Raw genomic sequence first — 18390 nt, forward strand, 5'->3', positions numbered from 1 at the left:
TAATTTACCTCCTTTGTGATGTAATAAGTTGTTAATGTTAAACTTTCCATTCTCTATGTGTACAGGAAAACAAAGATTTCTTCTACACTTCAGAAGGAAAATCCTTCTATTGTTGAGTGATGCAAGCTTGATGTTAAAGTTGGCCCATTGTTTAAGGAAATCCACGCTAGCAGAGCCATATCCTCTTCGGATGTTCTCAAAAAACCCCATATTGTAAATACAAGAAATACTGGATATTAGTGACTGTCAATATCAACAAACAAGTGGTTTATTAGGGTTGCAGTCAGAAGTTTGGCCAGGATATCAAAGAAACACTCTTTTGACTTTTTGTCTAGCTTTCGGGGTTGTTTGACCCCTTTATCAAGACTCTGTAATATAAAACAAAAATGTAAGTATTTTAAAATATTACATTGTTTTAGTAAACCTACTAGTCGTTGAGATTATTAAAGAGAAGCTTGATGATGCTCAACATTTCAAATTAACACAAATATTGGAAACAGAAAACAAAGGACACAATACATTTTAAAATTTTTGAATAATTAGCAGAAATACAATAACTGGCTGAAACTAACCTGGCCAAACTTCTGACTGCAACCCTAATAAACCACTTGTTTGTTGATATTGACAGTCACTAATATCCAGTATTTCTTATATATATATATATATATATATATATATATATATATATATATATATATATATATATATATATATATACATTTATATATATATATATATGAAACTTAAAGCTAAAATCAATATCAACAAAAGAATTAATATTAAAATTAAACTCACCAGGCTTCCGGGTTGAACCGCGTCGTTGGTTTCTAGGCCGAGCTTTCGACGTCCTCTCTGACGTCATCTTCAGGGCTTCCGGGGTCTCAGTCTCCTGAGGCTCCAGACACTACACTCACTACTCACTACTTCACTACTCACTGCAATACTGTTGTTGCTGACGCTGGGGCGGTCATTTATACCGTGGACTGGTGTGACTGACGTGGCTGTCGATGACGTGGCGGAGTGGGAATTAGCGCGAAGACGATTTGGAGAGGCGCGAAGATTTTTGACGGCGGGAATTGTATTTGTAGATGGAGCGGACGATGTTTTCTTTAGGAGGGGTCTCCAAGTCGAAGGTAAACGGATGCCGTCATCTCTTTTATTGAGACAATTTGTCCGTTTTTCGATTTCTATGGCTTCTCGGATAATTCTTTGTTTATAGAAGCGGATGGGGGCTATGGTTCTGGAGTGTTCAAAGTCAATTTTGTGACCTGTATGAAGATGGTGTTGGCCTAGGGCTGCAGCCTTATATATATATATATATATATATATATATATATATATATATATATATATATATATATATATATATATATATATATATATATATATATTGACACTCTTTCATGTGATTTTGGTATTTTTGATGTATTAGTAATGCTACACCTTCTTTGGCCCTGTTTTCTTTTGCTGCTCCACTGTAGATTAGTACATGATACCATGATACTATAAATAACAAGATAATATATTGCACATCCGGAAGTCGTGACGTAACTGGAGACCGGCAAGTTCGTAATGGTTCGTAATCATTCGTAATGTCCGATTATTTTGAATTGTTCGCGGTTGTATTTTATATTTTATCTTTGACAGTTATTTTGACTGGAATCTCGACACTAATTTTTTTTGGAATACATTGAAGTTTAATTTTATTTTGCTAATTGAATAAATTCACCACATAATGCATACAAATCCCATTTAACTTTAACAAGAATTCAAATTCAACTTCCGGTCTCCAGTTACATCATCAATGCGCGAGCTCGGACGTATTTGCGCTACGGGAAAATACTATCTCTTTATTTATAGTATCATGCATGATACTATAAATAACTTTATTTATAGTATCATGGATTAGTATATGTACTCAAAATTAGTAAAACGGTATTTCAATCGACGCAAAGTTACAAAAGAGTTCAAATATCTACTTATAGTTCCACTTCCGGTCACTTTGGGTGAAAACCTAGGACTTGCGAAGTAAAATGGCTTGTTTTGATATGTATTTATAACTTAAATGCAATGGAACGTAAAAAGTACAATTTATGCTTTGTACGAAGTAGTCATTGAAAAAAAGTTATAGTACAAAATAAGGAATCATTGGGTCGTGACCAGTGAAGGAGTTTGGTTTAATAATACACTGAGCACTGAGATATTACCTATATATCTATATTATTCTCCTTTTGAGATTTTACTTTACTACCTCATAGATCATAAAATATATATAAATAAAAACAAAAATTGGTACATATTTTAATTTAATAAAGGTATATTACAGGATCACCAGCTTCTTCCCTTTGTACAATTTTTTGTTTCGGGTCGTGTGAAACCATGTATTCGCGTACTGCTAGCAACGTTATACTTACTATGTATAATACTATGGGGACGATATTTAGCCTAAAACAAATAAAAAAGTTATACTATTGTTGTTAGACTGCGCGCTGCAATCTAAATTTGTTCCCACAGTGCGACAGAAGGTTTATTCCAACGCAACGAGAAACTGTCCATGTAACGATCACCGTCCTGCCAGTGGCGTAACTAACGCCAATGTAACCAATGCGGTGCATTGGGGCGCAGGCCTTAGGGGGGCGCAAAAAACTGATATTCTGGAAAAATTTTAGCAAAAAAATATGTTGAAGCAAAATTCCCTGTAGCTTCCCGAAAATAAAAAATGTAAAAAAAATATTCGTGGTATTTTATTCCGTTCACTCACTTCCGTTCAGTCACAACAGAATGTTGGTGACTCTTTTGTTTACTATTATCGTTATCTTTTCTCCTCGGCGCGACGATGCACATCTGTGTTTATGGCTTTCTCATCACAACTGCTTTTGTTTATTTATCGTTGTTAGCTACAAAGATATTCAGGTAAATTATTTTAGTATTATTTTAGTAACTAGAACAACGTGTCCCTGTCATGTGCCAGTCCTTATTGTAAGATCGTAAGGTTCAGTAGCTTTATTTGTTACATAAAAATACAAAACAAATTTTGTCGGTGTATTTGTTATACAATTGAAATAAGTGAACCGTTTATTTGTGCGTTTTAGTGGATTTAGTGTGAACAAAATGAACGGAAATAAAAGACGGGGAGGTGGAGAATAAGTCTTGGAATAGGGGCGCACGAGGAATACTTGCATTGGGGCGCAGGTCAGACTAGTTACGCCACTGCGTCCTGCGCAGTACCATGAAACGTATTATTTCGTTCCTATGGAACTCATGGAACGTTAATTATCTAGCAACGTAATCGCTACATGACGGTTATTCGTTGTGTTGGAACAAACCTAGAGAAAAGTGTTTGTATTCAGGAGGTTTGTTACAACACAACGAAGAACCGTCATATGTAACGATCATGTTACTATAAAATAATACGTTCCATGGGTCTGTGTCTGTATATCGTGCTGTACAAGAATTCATCTGTACTCAGTAGATATATCTTAAAAACACCCTGTAATTATCTACGATAATTACTTTCAGTTATTTATGTCATCATAACAATATTACAACCTTCATTCGATTATATAAATATTGTTATCCTAGATCACGATTCACTAATAATTGCAGAGTCAATTATAAACACTTTTCATGGTCGATGCTGAATAGGCATTTCTAAATATATAAACAGTAAAACTATAACAAGGGAATTCATATTATTATATGAGACATTCGTCATTCTATTTTGGTGATCAGACGTAATATTTCCACATAAAAGATAGTGTCTCTTTCTACACGAGATGTTCTTTGGGTGCGGTGCTACCAGCTTATGCTCATGTGAGTGTAAATAAAACAACTCAACAAGTAAAAGCGTATCAATTATTCCACCCCTCGGATAAGGGATAACCACCCTCACCGGGAGCAGATAGCCTTAGTGCCCAGGGCTGTCATATGGCGATCCAAGACCAGGCGAGAACTCAGAACTAGCAGTCTAGAACGAGAAATGGGAAAACACGTCAATGTTCAGGCACCTAGACCACCTTAGACAACAGTGTGGTATGTAAAATGGATGGAGACATCAGGCCGACGCGGAGCTGAAAAGGGAATAGTATGGAGATGGAACATCGTGGGACAATGGAAAATGGACAATGCTATGGAACGTGCAGCGAGGACTTGTGATACGAACAAAGACGTGTAAAAGTGGTAAGTCCATATTAGCTATTTTTGTGGTATTTCCTGATTAATATAAAGTATAAAGTATAAACATTATGTGCTACCTTAATTACATTAATATATGTTTCAAGTTTACCTATTTTTACTTAATTATTCTATTCTATTACCAATATTTATCAATATACAAAGATTTTTTTTTACCCTCATATTAAGTTATTATAGGACGCAATGATACAATTTTATATGATTTTTACATATTTATCAACGTATACCTTATCCTTGCTGACTTTTATTCATTTATTATTTGACTACTGATTTTTAGTACATTTTTGCAATTTTTTATGATTTTAATATTTGCTATCGTAAATATACCTATCAAAATAAATATACGATATATAACAAATATACGCTATATGCATAATACATTTAAATTATTATTCTAACTACTTATTTACAAGGGTTAATATAACGTTATTTATTTTTGAATTTTTATTACCACTGCAATTTTTACATATTTTTACCATATATTGACGTATAATTTTATCTCCATATTTTTTTACTATATATCTATATACTACATATCTATACACACCGTAAGACTATCGAATTTATACTTTCGCTAAGAAGTGCAGAAGCTGAAAAAAAAATTATGTATAAATGAGTAGCAACAAAGTTACTTGGGAAGATTTTGTCAAAATAGTTGAGGAAATTGCACAAGAAATAGACAGGCAAAGCAGAAGAGTCTTAAAGAAAAAAGTTCCGAAATCTAAGGACATAAAGGAAGAAGTGACGACACAGCTAATTAAAGCTTATAACAAGTTCACGCAATTGACTAGGAAAAACTGGGAAGCACTTTCGGACAAACAAAGGGAATCGTGCAACAAATATTTTGGAAAAATCAGAGACAAAGTTATACGATCATTTCAAGCAGTAAATGTGAGAACAGTGGTTCCAAGTTCAATACATCAACCAATCGACAAGGAAATTGAAGAGGAACAAAGCGATGAGGAAATAGAAGAAGGAAAAAGCGACGAGGAAGGAGAAGAAGAAATAATTAACGACGGAATAAAAGAGGAAAAAGGTGACATAAAACAAGATATAACAATATTAAACATGGCTTTGACAATCAATGAATTTTTGAATATCGCAAGCAAGATATTGCCCAACGAGTTCGATGGAAGCGCAGGGAAATTACAACCATTTTTAGACGCATTAGAACTACTTGGAAAATTGGCAGAAGGTCATGAAGACACAGCTGTAACGCTAATAAAAACGCGACTCACCAATAAGGCTAGGAACCTAATAACCACAGAAGATACGATTCCACGGATAGCTGAAGCACTAAAGAAAGAATTAAAAGGTGATAATCCGAAGAATTTAATAGCCAAATTAGCCAAAAAAAGGCAAGGGCATAGAGATGCAGCAGTGTACGCATCTGAAGTGGAAGAGTTAGCAGAACAATTAAAAGTAGCATAGATAGCGGAAGGAATGCCACTTGACTTAGCAAAGAAATATACGACGGAAGCAGTAGTAACAACAATGAAACGAAACGCTAATGCAGAGAAAGCTAAGCTAATACTGGAAGCAGGTAACTTTACATCACCGCAGGAAGTAGTATCTAAATTTTTGTCGATCGATACGACTGAAGAAAATGCACAAGGAAGAGTCTTAAATTATAGGACAAACTACGAGAATAGGAGAGGACAGCAGCAATACAGAAGAGGATACCATAACAAGTATGATAGAGGAAGAAGAAATAACTTCGGACAACGGAACGAAGGAGAAGCAACGGACAATCAACGAAATTATTCAAACAGAGGATACAGACAATTTAACAATCAAACATACAGAGGAAACCAGAGAGGCGGACGTAACAGGAACGTAAGGTTACTAGAAATAGAGGACAGTCAAGAAGAGCAAGAAAACCAGCAGTTGGGGTTTTGAATGAACAAGAAGTTGGAAGCACACAGGCAGAAATAAAATATAACATTTACAACTTCGACCTAAACCTAACGAACTTTGTACGAATGAAAACAGGAATTCTTGAAAACACAAGCACTTTTATCATAGACACAGGAGCTGACATTTCAATACTAAAATGTTCACAAGATTTTATGAAGGAACAGGTGAAACCAAACACAAAGGCGAAAATAAAAGGAGTCACTAAAGGAGAGTTGCAAACAATGGGAGAAGTTGAGACAACACTCGAAGTAAAAGGAACTCGATTCGAACACATCTTTCAATTGGTAGAACCTAACTTTCCAATTCCAACAGACGGAATCATTGGGAGAGACTTTATTTCTAACTTTCAATGTATACTAGATTACGCAAACCTTAAAATGCACATTAAAGAGGACAACGATTGTTACATTAGTACGAAAATTCTGGATAATATAGACAATGACACCATAATAATACCGCCTAGATGTGAAATTTACAGAATCGTAAAAATTTTTCAAACGTTAAAGAAAGACAGGATAGTGGAACAGCAAGAAATACAACCAGGAATATTCATAGCAAGAGCAATTATTTCAAGTAATAATCCATACATCAAAATTTTGAACACAACGTACGAAACAGTAAATGTAGACGCAAGCACAATCAGGACGTTGGATATTAAACTATTCAATATATATAGGCTAGTCAACGACAGCAAGGACAGAAAAAAAGAATTACGAGAATCACTGAAATTAGACATACCAGAATACATACGAGACAACTTAGTATCGTTATGCGAGGAATATTCAGACATATTCGCCCTAAGGCATGATATGTTAACCTGTAACAATTTCTACGAACAAAAACTAAGAGTTAAAGACCAAACTCCGGTATATATCAAGAATTATAGGACACCTCATGCGCAAACAGAGGAATTAAATCGACAAGTACAAAACCTAAGAGACCAAGGAATCATAGAACCATCTACATCCGAGTACAACAGCCCAGTAGTACTGGTACCGAAAAAAGCTATAGATGGAGGAAAAGCATGGAGATTATGCATAGATTTTAGACAACTGAACAAGAAGATAGTTACAGACAAATTTCCATTACCAAGAATAGATTCGATATTAGATCAACTAGGAAGAGCAAAATGGTTTTCAGTTATAGACTTAATGTCGGGCTTTCACCAGATACCATTAGAAAAATCATCGAGAAAATACACATCGTTCAGCACAGAAAATGGAGCATTTCAATTTACCAGATTACCTTTTGGATTAAATGTAAGCCCAAATAGCTTTTCAAGAATGATGTCAATAGCATTTTCAGGATTAACACCAGACAAAGCATTTCTTTACATGGACGATATCGTAGTAATTGGAATATCCGAAAAACATCACTTAGACAACCTGAAAAAGACATTCGAGACATGTCGAAAATTCAATTTGAAACTTAACCCAGGAAAATGTCAATTCTTTAGAAGGGAAGTAACATATTTAGGACATGATCTTTCTCAAGAGGGAGTATCACCAGACAAAGCGAAGTATGCAGTAATTGAACAATATCCGACACCTCAGACAGCGGAAGAAACAAAGAGATTTGTAGCATTTTGCAACTATTACAGACGTTTTATTAAAAATTTTGCGGAAATATGCAGACCACTCAACAAATTATCGAGGAAAGGAGTAGAATTTTCGTGGACCGAGGAGTGTGAAAAAGCATTCAAAAAGCTTAAAGCATCTCTGACGAAACCACCAATTTTAAAATATCCCGATTTCAACAAACAGTTTATCTTAACAACAGACGCATCTAATGAGAGTTGTTCAGCAATCCTAAGTCAAGATTATAACGGAATTGACCTACCTATAGCATATGCATCAAGAAGTTTTAGTAAAGGAGAATGTAATAAACCTATAATCGTTAAGGAATTACTAGCGATTCATTGGGGAATTAATTATTTTAAATGTTATCTATATGGAGCACCAACATTCAAAGTAAAAACAGACCATAAACCTTTGACACACCTATTTGCAATGAAAGAACCGACCTCAAAACTCACGAGGACCAGATTAGACCTAGAAGAATATGACTTCGAAATAGAGTATATAACAGGGAAAAGTAACTACGCAGACAGCCTTTCAAGAATAACATTGCATCAACTAAAAAACCTATACATAGACAACGCCCATATACTAGCTATAACAAGAGCTCAAGCAAAAGAAAAGGAGAAAGAAGCAAGACAAACAAAGGCTGAAAGTGAACTCGCACTACAGCCAGAAGCCACCAAACAGACAGTAAGGAAGGTACTAAATATTTTAGAGGCGCATAGACTACCAATTTTGTCCTTTGGAGCAGAACTAATCTCACCAAGACTGAGTATTAGGGCCAAAAACAAAATAAAATGCAGCAAAAGCATAGCCACAGGATTGAATCATTTCGATTTAAACCAAGCGTTGGTACAGCTTGATAAGCTGGCGGTAGAGAATGCAGTACGTAAAGTAAAAATATACGTAAATGATATTATTTTTAAAATGTGCACAATTGATGAATTTATTAAAGAAGGAAATAAAAAATTGAAGAATATAGAAATATACATATGTGAAGTACCAGAAACAATAAAAGATGACAAAGAAAAACACAGATTAATAGGAGAATACCATAATCACCCGATGTTCGGAGGACACGTAGGGAATAACAGACTAATTAAGAAGCTAAAGGCAAGATTCCGATGGAAAAATTTGGAAAAAGACGTAAGAAAATACGTAAAACAATGCCACAAATGTCAAATTAACAAACCGAAAAGAACACATGTCGAAGAGTTCGTGATATCGGACACATCTTCCAAACCATGGGACATAGTATACATAGATACAATAGGTCCATTCACGAGAAGTAATGAAGTTAATAAATACTGTATCACAATGTTGTGTGAACTGACAAAATACGCGGTCAGCATACCAGTGTGCAATAAAGAAGCAGAGACAATAGCAAGAGGAATCTTTGATCATTTCATACCAACATACGGACTCATGAAGCAAATAAGAACAGACCAAGGCACAGAGTATAAGAACGAAGTAATGCAGGAATTAACAAAGCTATTAAAAATAGAACACAACTTTTCAACGGCATACCACCCACAGTCCATTGGAAGTTGCGAAAAACTACACAGAACGTTGAACGAGTACGTAAGAGCATTCATAGACGAAGACAGAGAAAATTGGGATGTGTGTTGCAGAATGTTCACATACTGCTACAATACAACCCCTAACGCGTATCATGGATACACACCGTTCGAACTGTTATATGGCAGGAAGGTTAACCTACCGGAAGACCTTACACATGAGATTCAACCATGTTACAATATAGATGCCTACTACAATGAGTTACGATACAAACTACAAAGCGCATACGAGAGAGCCAGAACCTTCTTATTAAAACAAAAAAGAGCGGCAAGAAAAGAATAAGCTCAAAGCCACACCACAACACTTTAAAATAGGAGACCTAGTCCTTGTAAAAAGGGAAGAGAATGGTAAGTTTGATAGTCTTTATGTAGGTCCTTTCACGATAACAGAAGTAAATAACGTTAATTGTAAAATCAGAATAGAAAACAATAAAATCAAGGAAATACATAAGAATAGATTATATGCTTACAATCCGAAAACACAGTGAGTGACAAGTGTTACGAAACAATGTTGTTAAACGAACATTTTATATTATTTATGTATTTGCGTAGGCTTAGGAAGTTTGTATATAAAATAAATTTTTTGTATTGATTACAACACAGTATGGGTTGGTAGCACGACTTGCAAATTTCCCTCCCCGTAGTCGGAAAATTCCTAAAAAGGGAAGGTGTACAAGAATTCATCTGTACTCAGTAGATATATCTTAAAAACACCCTGTAATTATCTACGATAATTACTTTCAGTTATTTATGTCATCATAACAATATTACAACCTTCATTCGATTATATAAATATTGTTATCCTAGATCACGATTCACTAATAATTGCAGAGTCAATTATAAACACTTTTCATGGTCGATGCTGAATAGGCATTTCTAAATATATAAACAGTAAAACTATAACAAGGGAATTCATATTATTATATGAGACATTCGTCATTCTATTTTGGTGATCAGACGTAATATTTCCACATAAAAGATAGTGTCTCTTTCTACACGAGATGTTCTTTGGGTGCGGTGCTACCAGCTTATGCTCATGTGAGTGTAAATAAAACAACTCAACAAGTAAAAGCGTATCAATTATTCCACCCCTCGGATAAGGGATAACCACCCTCACCGGGAGCAGATAGCCTTAGTGCCCAGGGCTGTCATAGTGCGTTCCATGGGTTATTTTGTTTACTGCGCATTACGGTGATCTTTACATGGACGGTTTCTCGTTGTATTGGAACAAACCTAGCTAGGCATCTCTTTCGAATCGGCGGGGTTTATCAAATCGGCGGCAATGGGAAAGTCACGTAGTCGAAAAACCCAACGTCATTGGATAAATTCCGTCGATTGCTGCGTTGCAGCGCGCAGTCTTAAGCTAAGAACACATTTTTAACACTTTGTCGTGTTAACACGTGTCAACACGGCACGTCAGGATGCGACATATCAGAAATGCCGGACACACATCTGTGTTGTAAACTTTGTGTTATGCTGACTTATTGATGTTGTTAAACTAGTGAAAAAGTACTTATAATGGAGCACCTACAAGAAGAGATGGATTGGTTAGATGAAGAAGAGAAAATGGTAGCTGTTACTGCGGCATTTTTTTGTGCTACGATTTGAATCCAGATATTACCTACTAGGTTCATCCAATAAACGAACGTAGACACGAATTTGGTGAAGATCATGTTCTGTAGCACGAAATCAGTAAAACATAATATGTAAACAAACTCGTGGCTACGCGGCCTGGTGAATATAACCTCGGCTTGATGTTTTAACACCCTGTAACACTCTGACGTCTGACGAAAACCTAACCACATTCTTCTTCTTCATGTACCATGCCCTTTCAGAACGTTGGTTACCATCATATCTATCTTAATTTTATTCACTACCGCCTAAATAGCATGTTTGTATCAACACAATACCAATCTAGCAAGTTCTTCAAGCATGAGGTTTTTCTTCGTCCTGGACTGCGTTTTCCTGCTATTTTTTCTTGCATAATATTTTGCAGCAACCTATATTTGGGACTCCTCATTACATGTCCGAAATACTCCAGCTTTCTCTGCTTGATGCTTTTTATAATCTCTGTAGTCTTGCTGAGACGTTCTAGTATTGTGGAGTTTCAAACCTTCTCCCCCCCCCCCCCAAGGCGATTTAAATCGATTTTATTCACAGTTCAGGACTCGATGACACCTTAAAGTAAGACCGAGAACACGTAGCAGCGAAGTAGGCGGATCATCAATGCCAATTTTAGATCTCTGTTACGTAACACCTTGGACATCCTTCTAAAAGCATCTCTCGCCTGCTCTATACTAGATCTAATTTCGCCGTGACTTTCTGCGTTATAATTTAATTGCTGTCCAAGGTAAACGATTTTATCAACTTGCTCAAGTTTGGTATTATTTACATAGGTATATAGGTAAAGACGGTTTTATATTTTGTTGTTTACTTATTACTAGTATTTTGGTTTTCCGTATGTTCAGATCCAGACCTGCCTCCCTACAACTCTCAACGACACTATCAAGTAGTGTTTACAGTTCTTCTTGACTAGAAGCTAGGAGTACTGTATCGTCCGCATATCGCAAATTATTGATGACTTCACCGTTCACAATTATTCCTTCTTGTTTTTCAAAAAGTGCTTTTCTGAAAATTATTTCGGAGTAAATGTTGAAAAGCAGAAATGACAAGAGGCACCCCTGCCGGACTAATCTTTTAATATTAAGAGCCTGTGATTCCACATCATCTACTAAAACTGATGTTGTTTGATTCCAATATTGCAATTATTCGAACATCCCTGCCGTCCAAGTCAATGTCTTTTAGAACTTCGATCAATAAAGGGTGCTTAACACAATCAAATGCCTTTTGGAAATCAATAAAACAACAGTATAGGTTTACAGATATGTCTCGACATCTTTGAGTAAGTACGTTCATCCCAAACAATGCCTCTCATCCAAAACGAGTTACGGAAACCAAACTGTATGTCACTTAGTTATTCCTCGCATTTATTGTAGATACGACCATGTATTACCTTCAGAAAAATTTTCTTTACTGATGGTTCTATAATCAGCGCAGGTTTTTGCTGTTGTTTTCTTAGGTGTAGAGCTATGAGCAATGAATTTTACCAACCATTAGGTACAGTCGGAAAAATGAAAGAATACCCATGAACGAACATATAAAACACACTGTATTTTCCTGTCACCGTGCCACAAAGAAAATTGTCCACTGCAAGTACATGTAACAATAATTATTACATGTACTGGCGCTGGCCAATTTTTTGTGCGACACGGTAACAGGAAAATACAGCGTGTTTTATAAGTTCGTTCATGGGTATTCTTTCATTTTTCCTACTGTAGTTGTCCGCTAGATACTGAAAACACGCGTTAAGATGTGTTAAAGCGTGTTGTCGGTCTCTAACGATACATCACAATAATGTGTAGATCTATTTAAAACAACGTATTAGATATTTCTATGACACGTGTTAATACGTGTTAACACGATGCGTGTTAACAATGTGTCCTTAGCTTTAAGGTAACATATTTTTAACATGGAACCTGTTGCAAGTCTTCAGTTTTATTCTAATAAAAGTTATGAATTTTTTAACGTAAAAGGTGCAGATTCTTTAATTCCAATATTAAATTGCAAAAGTTGAGTGACAAAATTTGAAATTTAGATTTTTAATTATGTGTATGTTAAAATATAGGATACAAAAAAGTTTCCTAAGGAGTTGCAGATCAAAATGTTATACTTATAGAAAAAAAATGGTCTATACTTTAATATCGAGGTTATACATCCCCAAAATTTCGCTTATTTCTCGATATACTGACCACAGGTGGTGAATGGCTAATTTTGGTCTTATTTATATTTTTGATGGTGCTGAAAACGAAAATGAAGCTTATTTTGAATTTTGAAAGTGGGGCAACATTGTCAAAAATGCAATTTTACAATAAAAATAATAATAAAAAAATCATAAAATGGATTGAGTCCCTAATTGGCTGTATACGATAGTAAAAATTACTTAACCCGGGAACAGTCGCGCTATATTCTGTCACGTAATCGGTCGCGCGTTAGATTTTGTCTAACAATACGAATTTAGACGCGAATTTACAACAAATCTTTATGTTATAGTATTTTGTATTTTTATTTACTTGTAATGTTAAAAACATTATTTCTAACAATTATTAAAGCTAATTTTTTCTCACCAAAACCATAAATTCCAAAAAAAGAAGAAGAAAAAAAAATAAACTTACGCATTACTACACCCTTCCTCGAGGCACTTACGAGTGAAAAGTTATGTCGCAAAATTTTTCATCAAGTTATCACGAAAAAGGATAAAATGTTAGATTTTTTCTAACGGCGCGATTGCAAGCAAGCAAGCATAGTGATTTAACCCAGCCTGAGAGACTTGCTCACCCCTAGAGATAACATTCGGGTGATACAATTCATTGGGGCGAGGAGGATTAACTCCCGTAAGCAGGAATCACTCCACCCCGCTTCAATGCTCCAGACCATCCACTTACCCCCCGATAGCACTCTGATGCACTATAGGGGCTCTCAATCAGCAAAGTGCTTATCATATGGGAGTCTTGGGTACACGGACTCCCATATGAAATCCTATCCCGATCAATGCAGGCCAGCGTGAGGCGCTCTATTCCCGCTATCTCTAGTGACTTATCTTCGATCTGTTTTGCTTGCTCGGGCGCCGAGTCCCCGCTCTGGGCTATGTCCAGTTCGGTGACTCGGCGCTCGAGGATGTGGGCCCCTCATGCCCGTTTTTTGGGTTTTGTTACTAATATTTTTTTTGTGGCTTTCGCCCATTGTTAATATTTTATTGATTTGTTTAGTGGCTGAAGCCGTTTTGAAGTTTTTTGTATATATATTTTTTTGAGGGATGTCTGAAACGTATAAAAATCAACATTAATAAATATAATGAGATGCCAAAAGTGAGCACGTTGTCTTCTTTTGATAGAGCTACGATTATCGAGTCTTTATTATATATTTACTAATATTTGCTGTTTGGGTCTCCTGTGTTTCCATCTACGGTACACATCATACCTTAATATCTCTTGCAGAATCCGGTTTGGGTGGTCTTCAGCTCAGCAAATTTTGTTCTGGCTTTTTCCTCCATAATATCCAGTACTCTTATTTGTTTTAGGTCTCTAAATAATAACCGTTCGGCGACGTATCTGGGCACGTTTGCAGCTTCTCTGAGGCAGTTGTTGTGTGCCACTTGTATCTTCTTTTTGTTACTTTGACTTGTCTGACCCCATGCAAGAGATGCGTATGTAATTATTGGCAGTATAATGCTATTTATCAGTCTTAATTTTGTTTTTATAGCTAATTTGCTTCTTCTTCCTGTGAGTCCTCTTATTGCCGCTCTCGCCGCTGCTATTTTCTGGACTGTTGCGTTGACCTGTGATGTGAATGTTAGACCTTGGTCCATTGTGACTCCTAAATATTTAGCTTCGTTTTGCCATTCGATGGGTCTGTCTTGCAATGTTAGCTGTTCTTCTGGGTTATCTCTTCTCTTTTTGAAGTGAAGATAACCGCTTGGGTCTTATCTGGATTTATTGCTATTTTCCATTGGATACTCCATTCTTCTATTGTATCCAATGCCGTCTGTAGATTTCTTACAGTTATATCTAGGTTCATGTGTTTTGCAGCAATTGCAGTGTCGTCTGCATAAAGGCTGATCAATGTTCCGGGTGTTCTTGGAACATCTGCTGTATATATGCTATACAGAAGGGGTGATAAAACTGCCCCCTGTGGTACTCCAGCTTCCTGCATTCCATTTAACGGCGCGATTGCTCGCGGGTTAAGTAAAAATGTTCTTATGTAGATGGTATATAATTTTATTAATTATTTAGTGGCTATACAATACATGTACAGATGCTAACGGCTATTGACACTGCTTTTAAATGCGGCTGTCGTCGTGTTGCTGGTTTGCGAAAATATATTGGGAGGATATACAGTGTGGCAAAGCCAAATGGAATACATTCATTATTTCTTGAATGAGCGATATTGGAAATGAATCCGAAACAGGTCGATTTTTATTTTTTAATCACGATTTTTTGGCATATGGAGTGAGGACCTTTAGGTTGGAATAAATTCATTTTTTCGAGAATGGGCCATTTTGGAGAGAAATCCCGAAACAGGACGATTTTTATTATTAAGTTATGATTTTTTGGCATATATGTATATCATACTAGTGACGTCGTCCATCTGGACGTGATGACGTAATCGATGATTTTTTTAAATGAGATTAGAGGTCGTGTGATAGCTCAGAGAGATGACGTCACTCACTAATATGATATAGGTATAAGTATGCCGTAAAATCTTAATTTAAAAATAATAGTCGATCATTTTTAGGATTTATTTCCAAAATTGCTCATTCACGAAATAATGAATTTATTCCATTTAGCTTTGCCACACTGTATACAATTTACATAAATGGCTATAAAAATTTTGTTAATAAACAATAAATTGTTAATAAACAATTAATCAAATCCAATAAAAGTTTTTTCGAGATAAACAAGGATTTTTCTGTTTAAAAATTTGCCCAAAGATCCTTCTAATAACACAAATTGTAAAGAAGAAATGAATAATCATGAGAAAAACATATTAAACATGAGGAACATAATTACCTACTTCCAATCATGGCAGTCACATAAAAAAAATGCTAGGGTTATTTAACAATAAACTAAAGAAAATCGAAAATCCATTAGATTTTTTGATTTTTGCACTTCAGTCAATAATAATTGGCCCATATTCAAAGGCAGAAAATTTAAGGTTCAACCAATTGTTGTCAGCAGAAGAAAACATTATGCAGGATTGTCTTGCGGATCTCGTAGGATTCAATCTGGACGTCTCTCCAAAACCGAGGCAATAAAAGGAAAAAAGAACTAGAATCCTGATGGGAAACATCATACAGAACCAACCTAACGCTAAAGGCATGGATCTGCTCATTGCCCAATATTATTTTTTTATGTTGTTCTTTTGTCTTCATACATATATTTTTAATATCTCAATAACGTTTAATTATTTATTAATACCTAAATTACTTAAATATTTTTCCACAGAAGTAGGTATTTATACCCGTGTTGAGCTGCCCCCCCCCCCCACTTGCAAAAACCAAAAAACAAATATCCCTGATTTATGAGCTATTTATGAGCTCTCATATTCCGCAAACTAAAATTTTTGAGCTCGTTCCACTGAGCAGGAATTTGATACTTTAGTGGGGGGGGGGGCTGAGTCAGCCCCCCCCCCACTACTTAAAAATAGGAATATTGAATCGGTTTTTGCGGCAGAATTACGAGCTATTTATGAGCTCTTGAAATTATATAGTTTCGATTTTTGAGCTCATCCCCTTGACCCCCAAACAACCCTTTAATTGATTTAACTTAAGAGAAAAATGCTGAGAAAACTTAAAATATATCGTATTGCGGATATAATTCCTATAGCTTATATACTCTAAGAATAAACTATTAAATCACGTGCATTTCGATTATTGAGCTACAACCCCTTCGCAAGAAAACCACCCTATCTTCCCGGCTTAAGAGAAAGTTGTACTTAAAATGCATTAAACTAATTATTTAGCGACTACATATCATTGAATAATTTATAAGCTTCCAAATTACGCGCATTTAGATCAGTAAATTGCAATTTATTTTGTATAGTGCAGTCACTGAAGGTAAAAATCAACGATTACCTTCAATTCCGGTCACCCTTCATCGATTTTCACGAAAATTGATCAGTGGTTAGAGGATACGTCAAGAAACAAAGGTGACATGGTACCACCTTGCGCCTTTACCCTGAGGGTGGATACCGCCCCTTCTCGGGGGTGAAAATTATTTTATTAAAAATAACTGCACAAATCAATAAAAGAACAAATTAAAAGCAAAATTTATTATATAAAGTTAATAAAATAAGTCAATACTTTTTAAGTTATTAAAGATCAAAGATTTTAATTATTCGTGAAAAAAATGCATGTTATGAAGCGGTTTTTCGTAAATCACTGAAAAACTGTAAGTTTTTACAAAAAAGTTAATAGTAGTTTAATTCGTATCATAGGCGTAACCAGGATGATCCTAAGGGGGGGTTACAACTACCTGAAAGGGGGGGGTTACAACTACTGGAAGGTCTTTGAGGGCTATGGTGTTAAGCGTATAGAGCTCAAATCACATCCCAATGGGGGGGGGTTACAACCCCCAAAACCCCCCTGGTTACGCCTATGATTCGTATAGCTTATATTCTAAGAATAAACTCTTAAATCACGCGCCTTTCGATTATAGAGCTACAACCCCTTCGTAAGAAAACCATCCCATATTCCCGGCTTAAGAGAGTTGTACTTAAAATAATTTAAATTAATTATTTGGCGACTACATATCGTTTAATAATTTATGAGCTTGCAAAATATACGCATCTCAATTATTGAATTGCCATTTTCTTTCTATAGTGCAGTCACTGAAAGTAAAAATCAACTATGACCTTCGATTTCGGTAAATCTCCATTCATTTTCACGAATTAACAATAACAACTTGGGGTTTTAACCTGGGGTATATGTCACCCCTTCTCGGGGGTGAAAATTACTTTATTAAAAATAACCCCACAAATCGAGAGAGGGACAAATTGTAAGCAAAATTTGTTATATAATGTGATTAAAATAAATCAATACATTTTGAGTTATTAAAGATCAAATATTTTAATTTTTGTGAAAGAAAATGCATGCTTTAAAGCGAGAGAGAGAGGGAGACATACTTTATTGATACAATGTACCAAAAGGCCATCGACCGAAGTCTTTCAGCCAGGCCTTTAAAGCGATTTTTCATAAATAACTCAAAAACTGTAAGTTTTTACAAAAAAGTGTTCATCACTAAAATTCAAGCTAATAAAAAATATAATAAATTGCTTACTTTAAAACCCTTTGATGTTAATTTAAAGTAAGTTATTGGTAATTAAATCTATTAAATATATAAATTAAAGTATATTGTTTCTGCGACTATTCAAATCTAAGGATTCAAGCTTAAATAACGGGAAAGAGATGCATTTTATAACACTTAGGTACTAAATACTTGTCAAAGTACTTATAAATACCTATCAAAAATGAGCTCCAGAAAAAGTTGATAGCATCAAAATCTGCT

General features: G+C 35.3%; 1 protein-coding gene across 1 annotated transcript in view; it reads right to left on the reverse strand.

Moving 5' to 3' along the window:
• Positions 1-2196: 2196 nt before the first annotated feature.
• Positions 2197-18390, reverse strand: part of LOC114349492 (clarin-3) — a 68727-nt gene continuing 52533 nt past the window's right edge. Inside the window, exon 4 of the mRNA XM_028299880.2 lies at positions 2197-2445. Within this exon, the coding sequence (XP_028155681.1) occupies positions 2307-2445 (139 nt within the window). The 3' untranslated portion in view covers positions 2197-2306. The remainder of the gene's footprint in view (positions 2446-18390) is intronic.

Source organism: Diabrotica virgifera, chromosome 2 (assembly GCF_917563875.1).
Source record: "Diabrotica virgifera virgifera chromosome 2, PGI_DIABVI_V3a".
Taxonomy (NCBI): Eukaryota; Metazoa; Arthropoda; class Insecta; order Coleoptera; family Chrysomelidae; genus Diabrotica; species Diabrotica virgifera.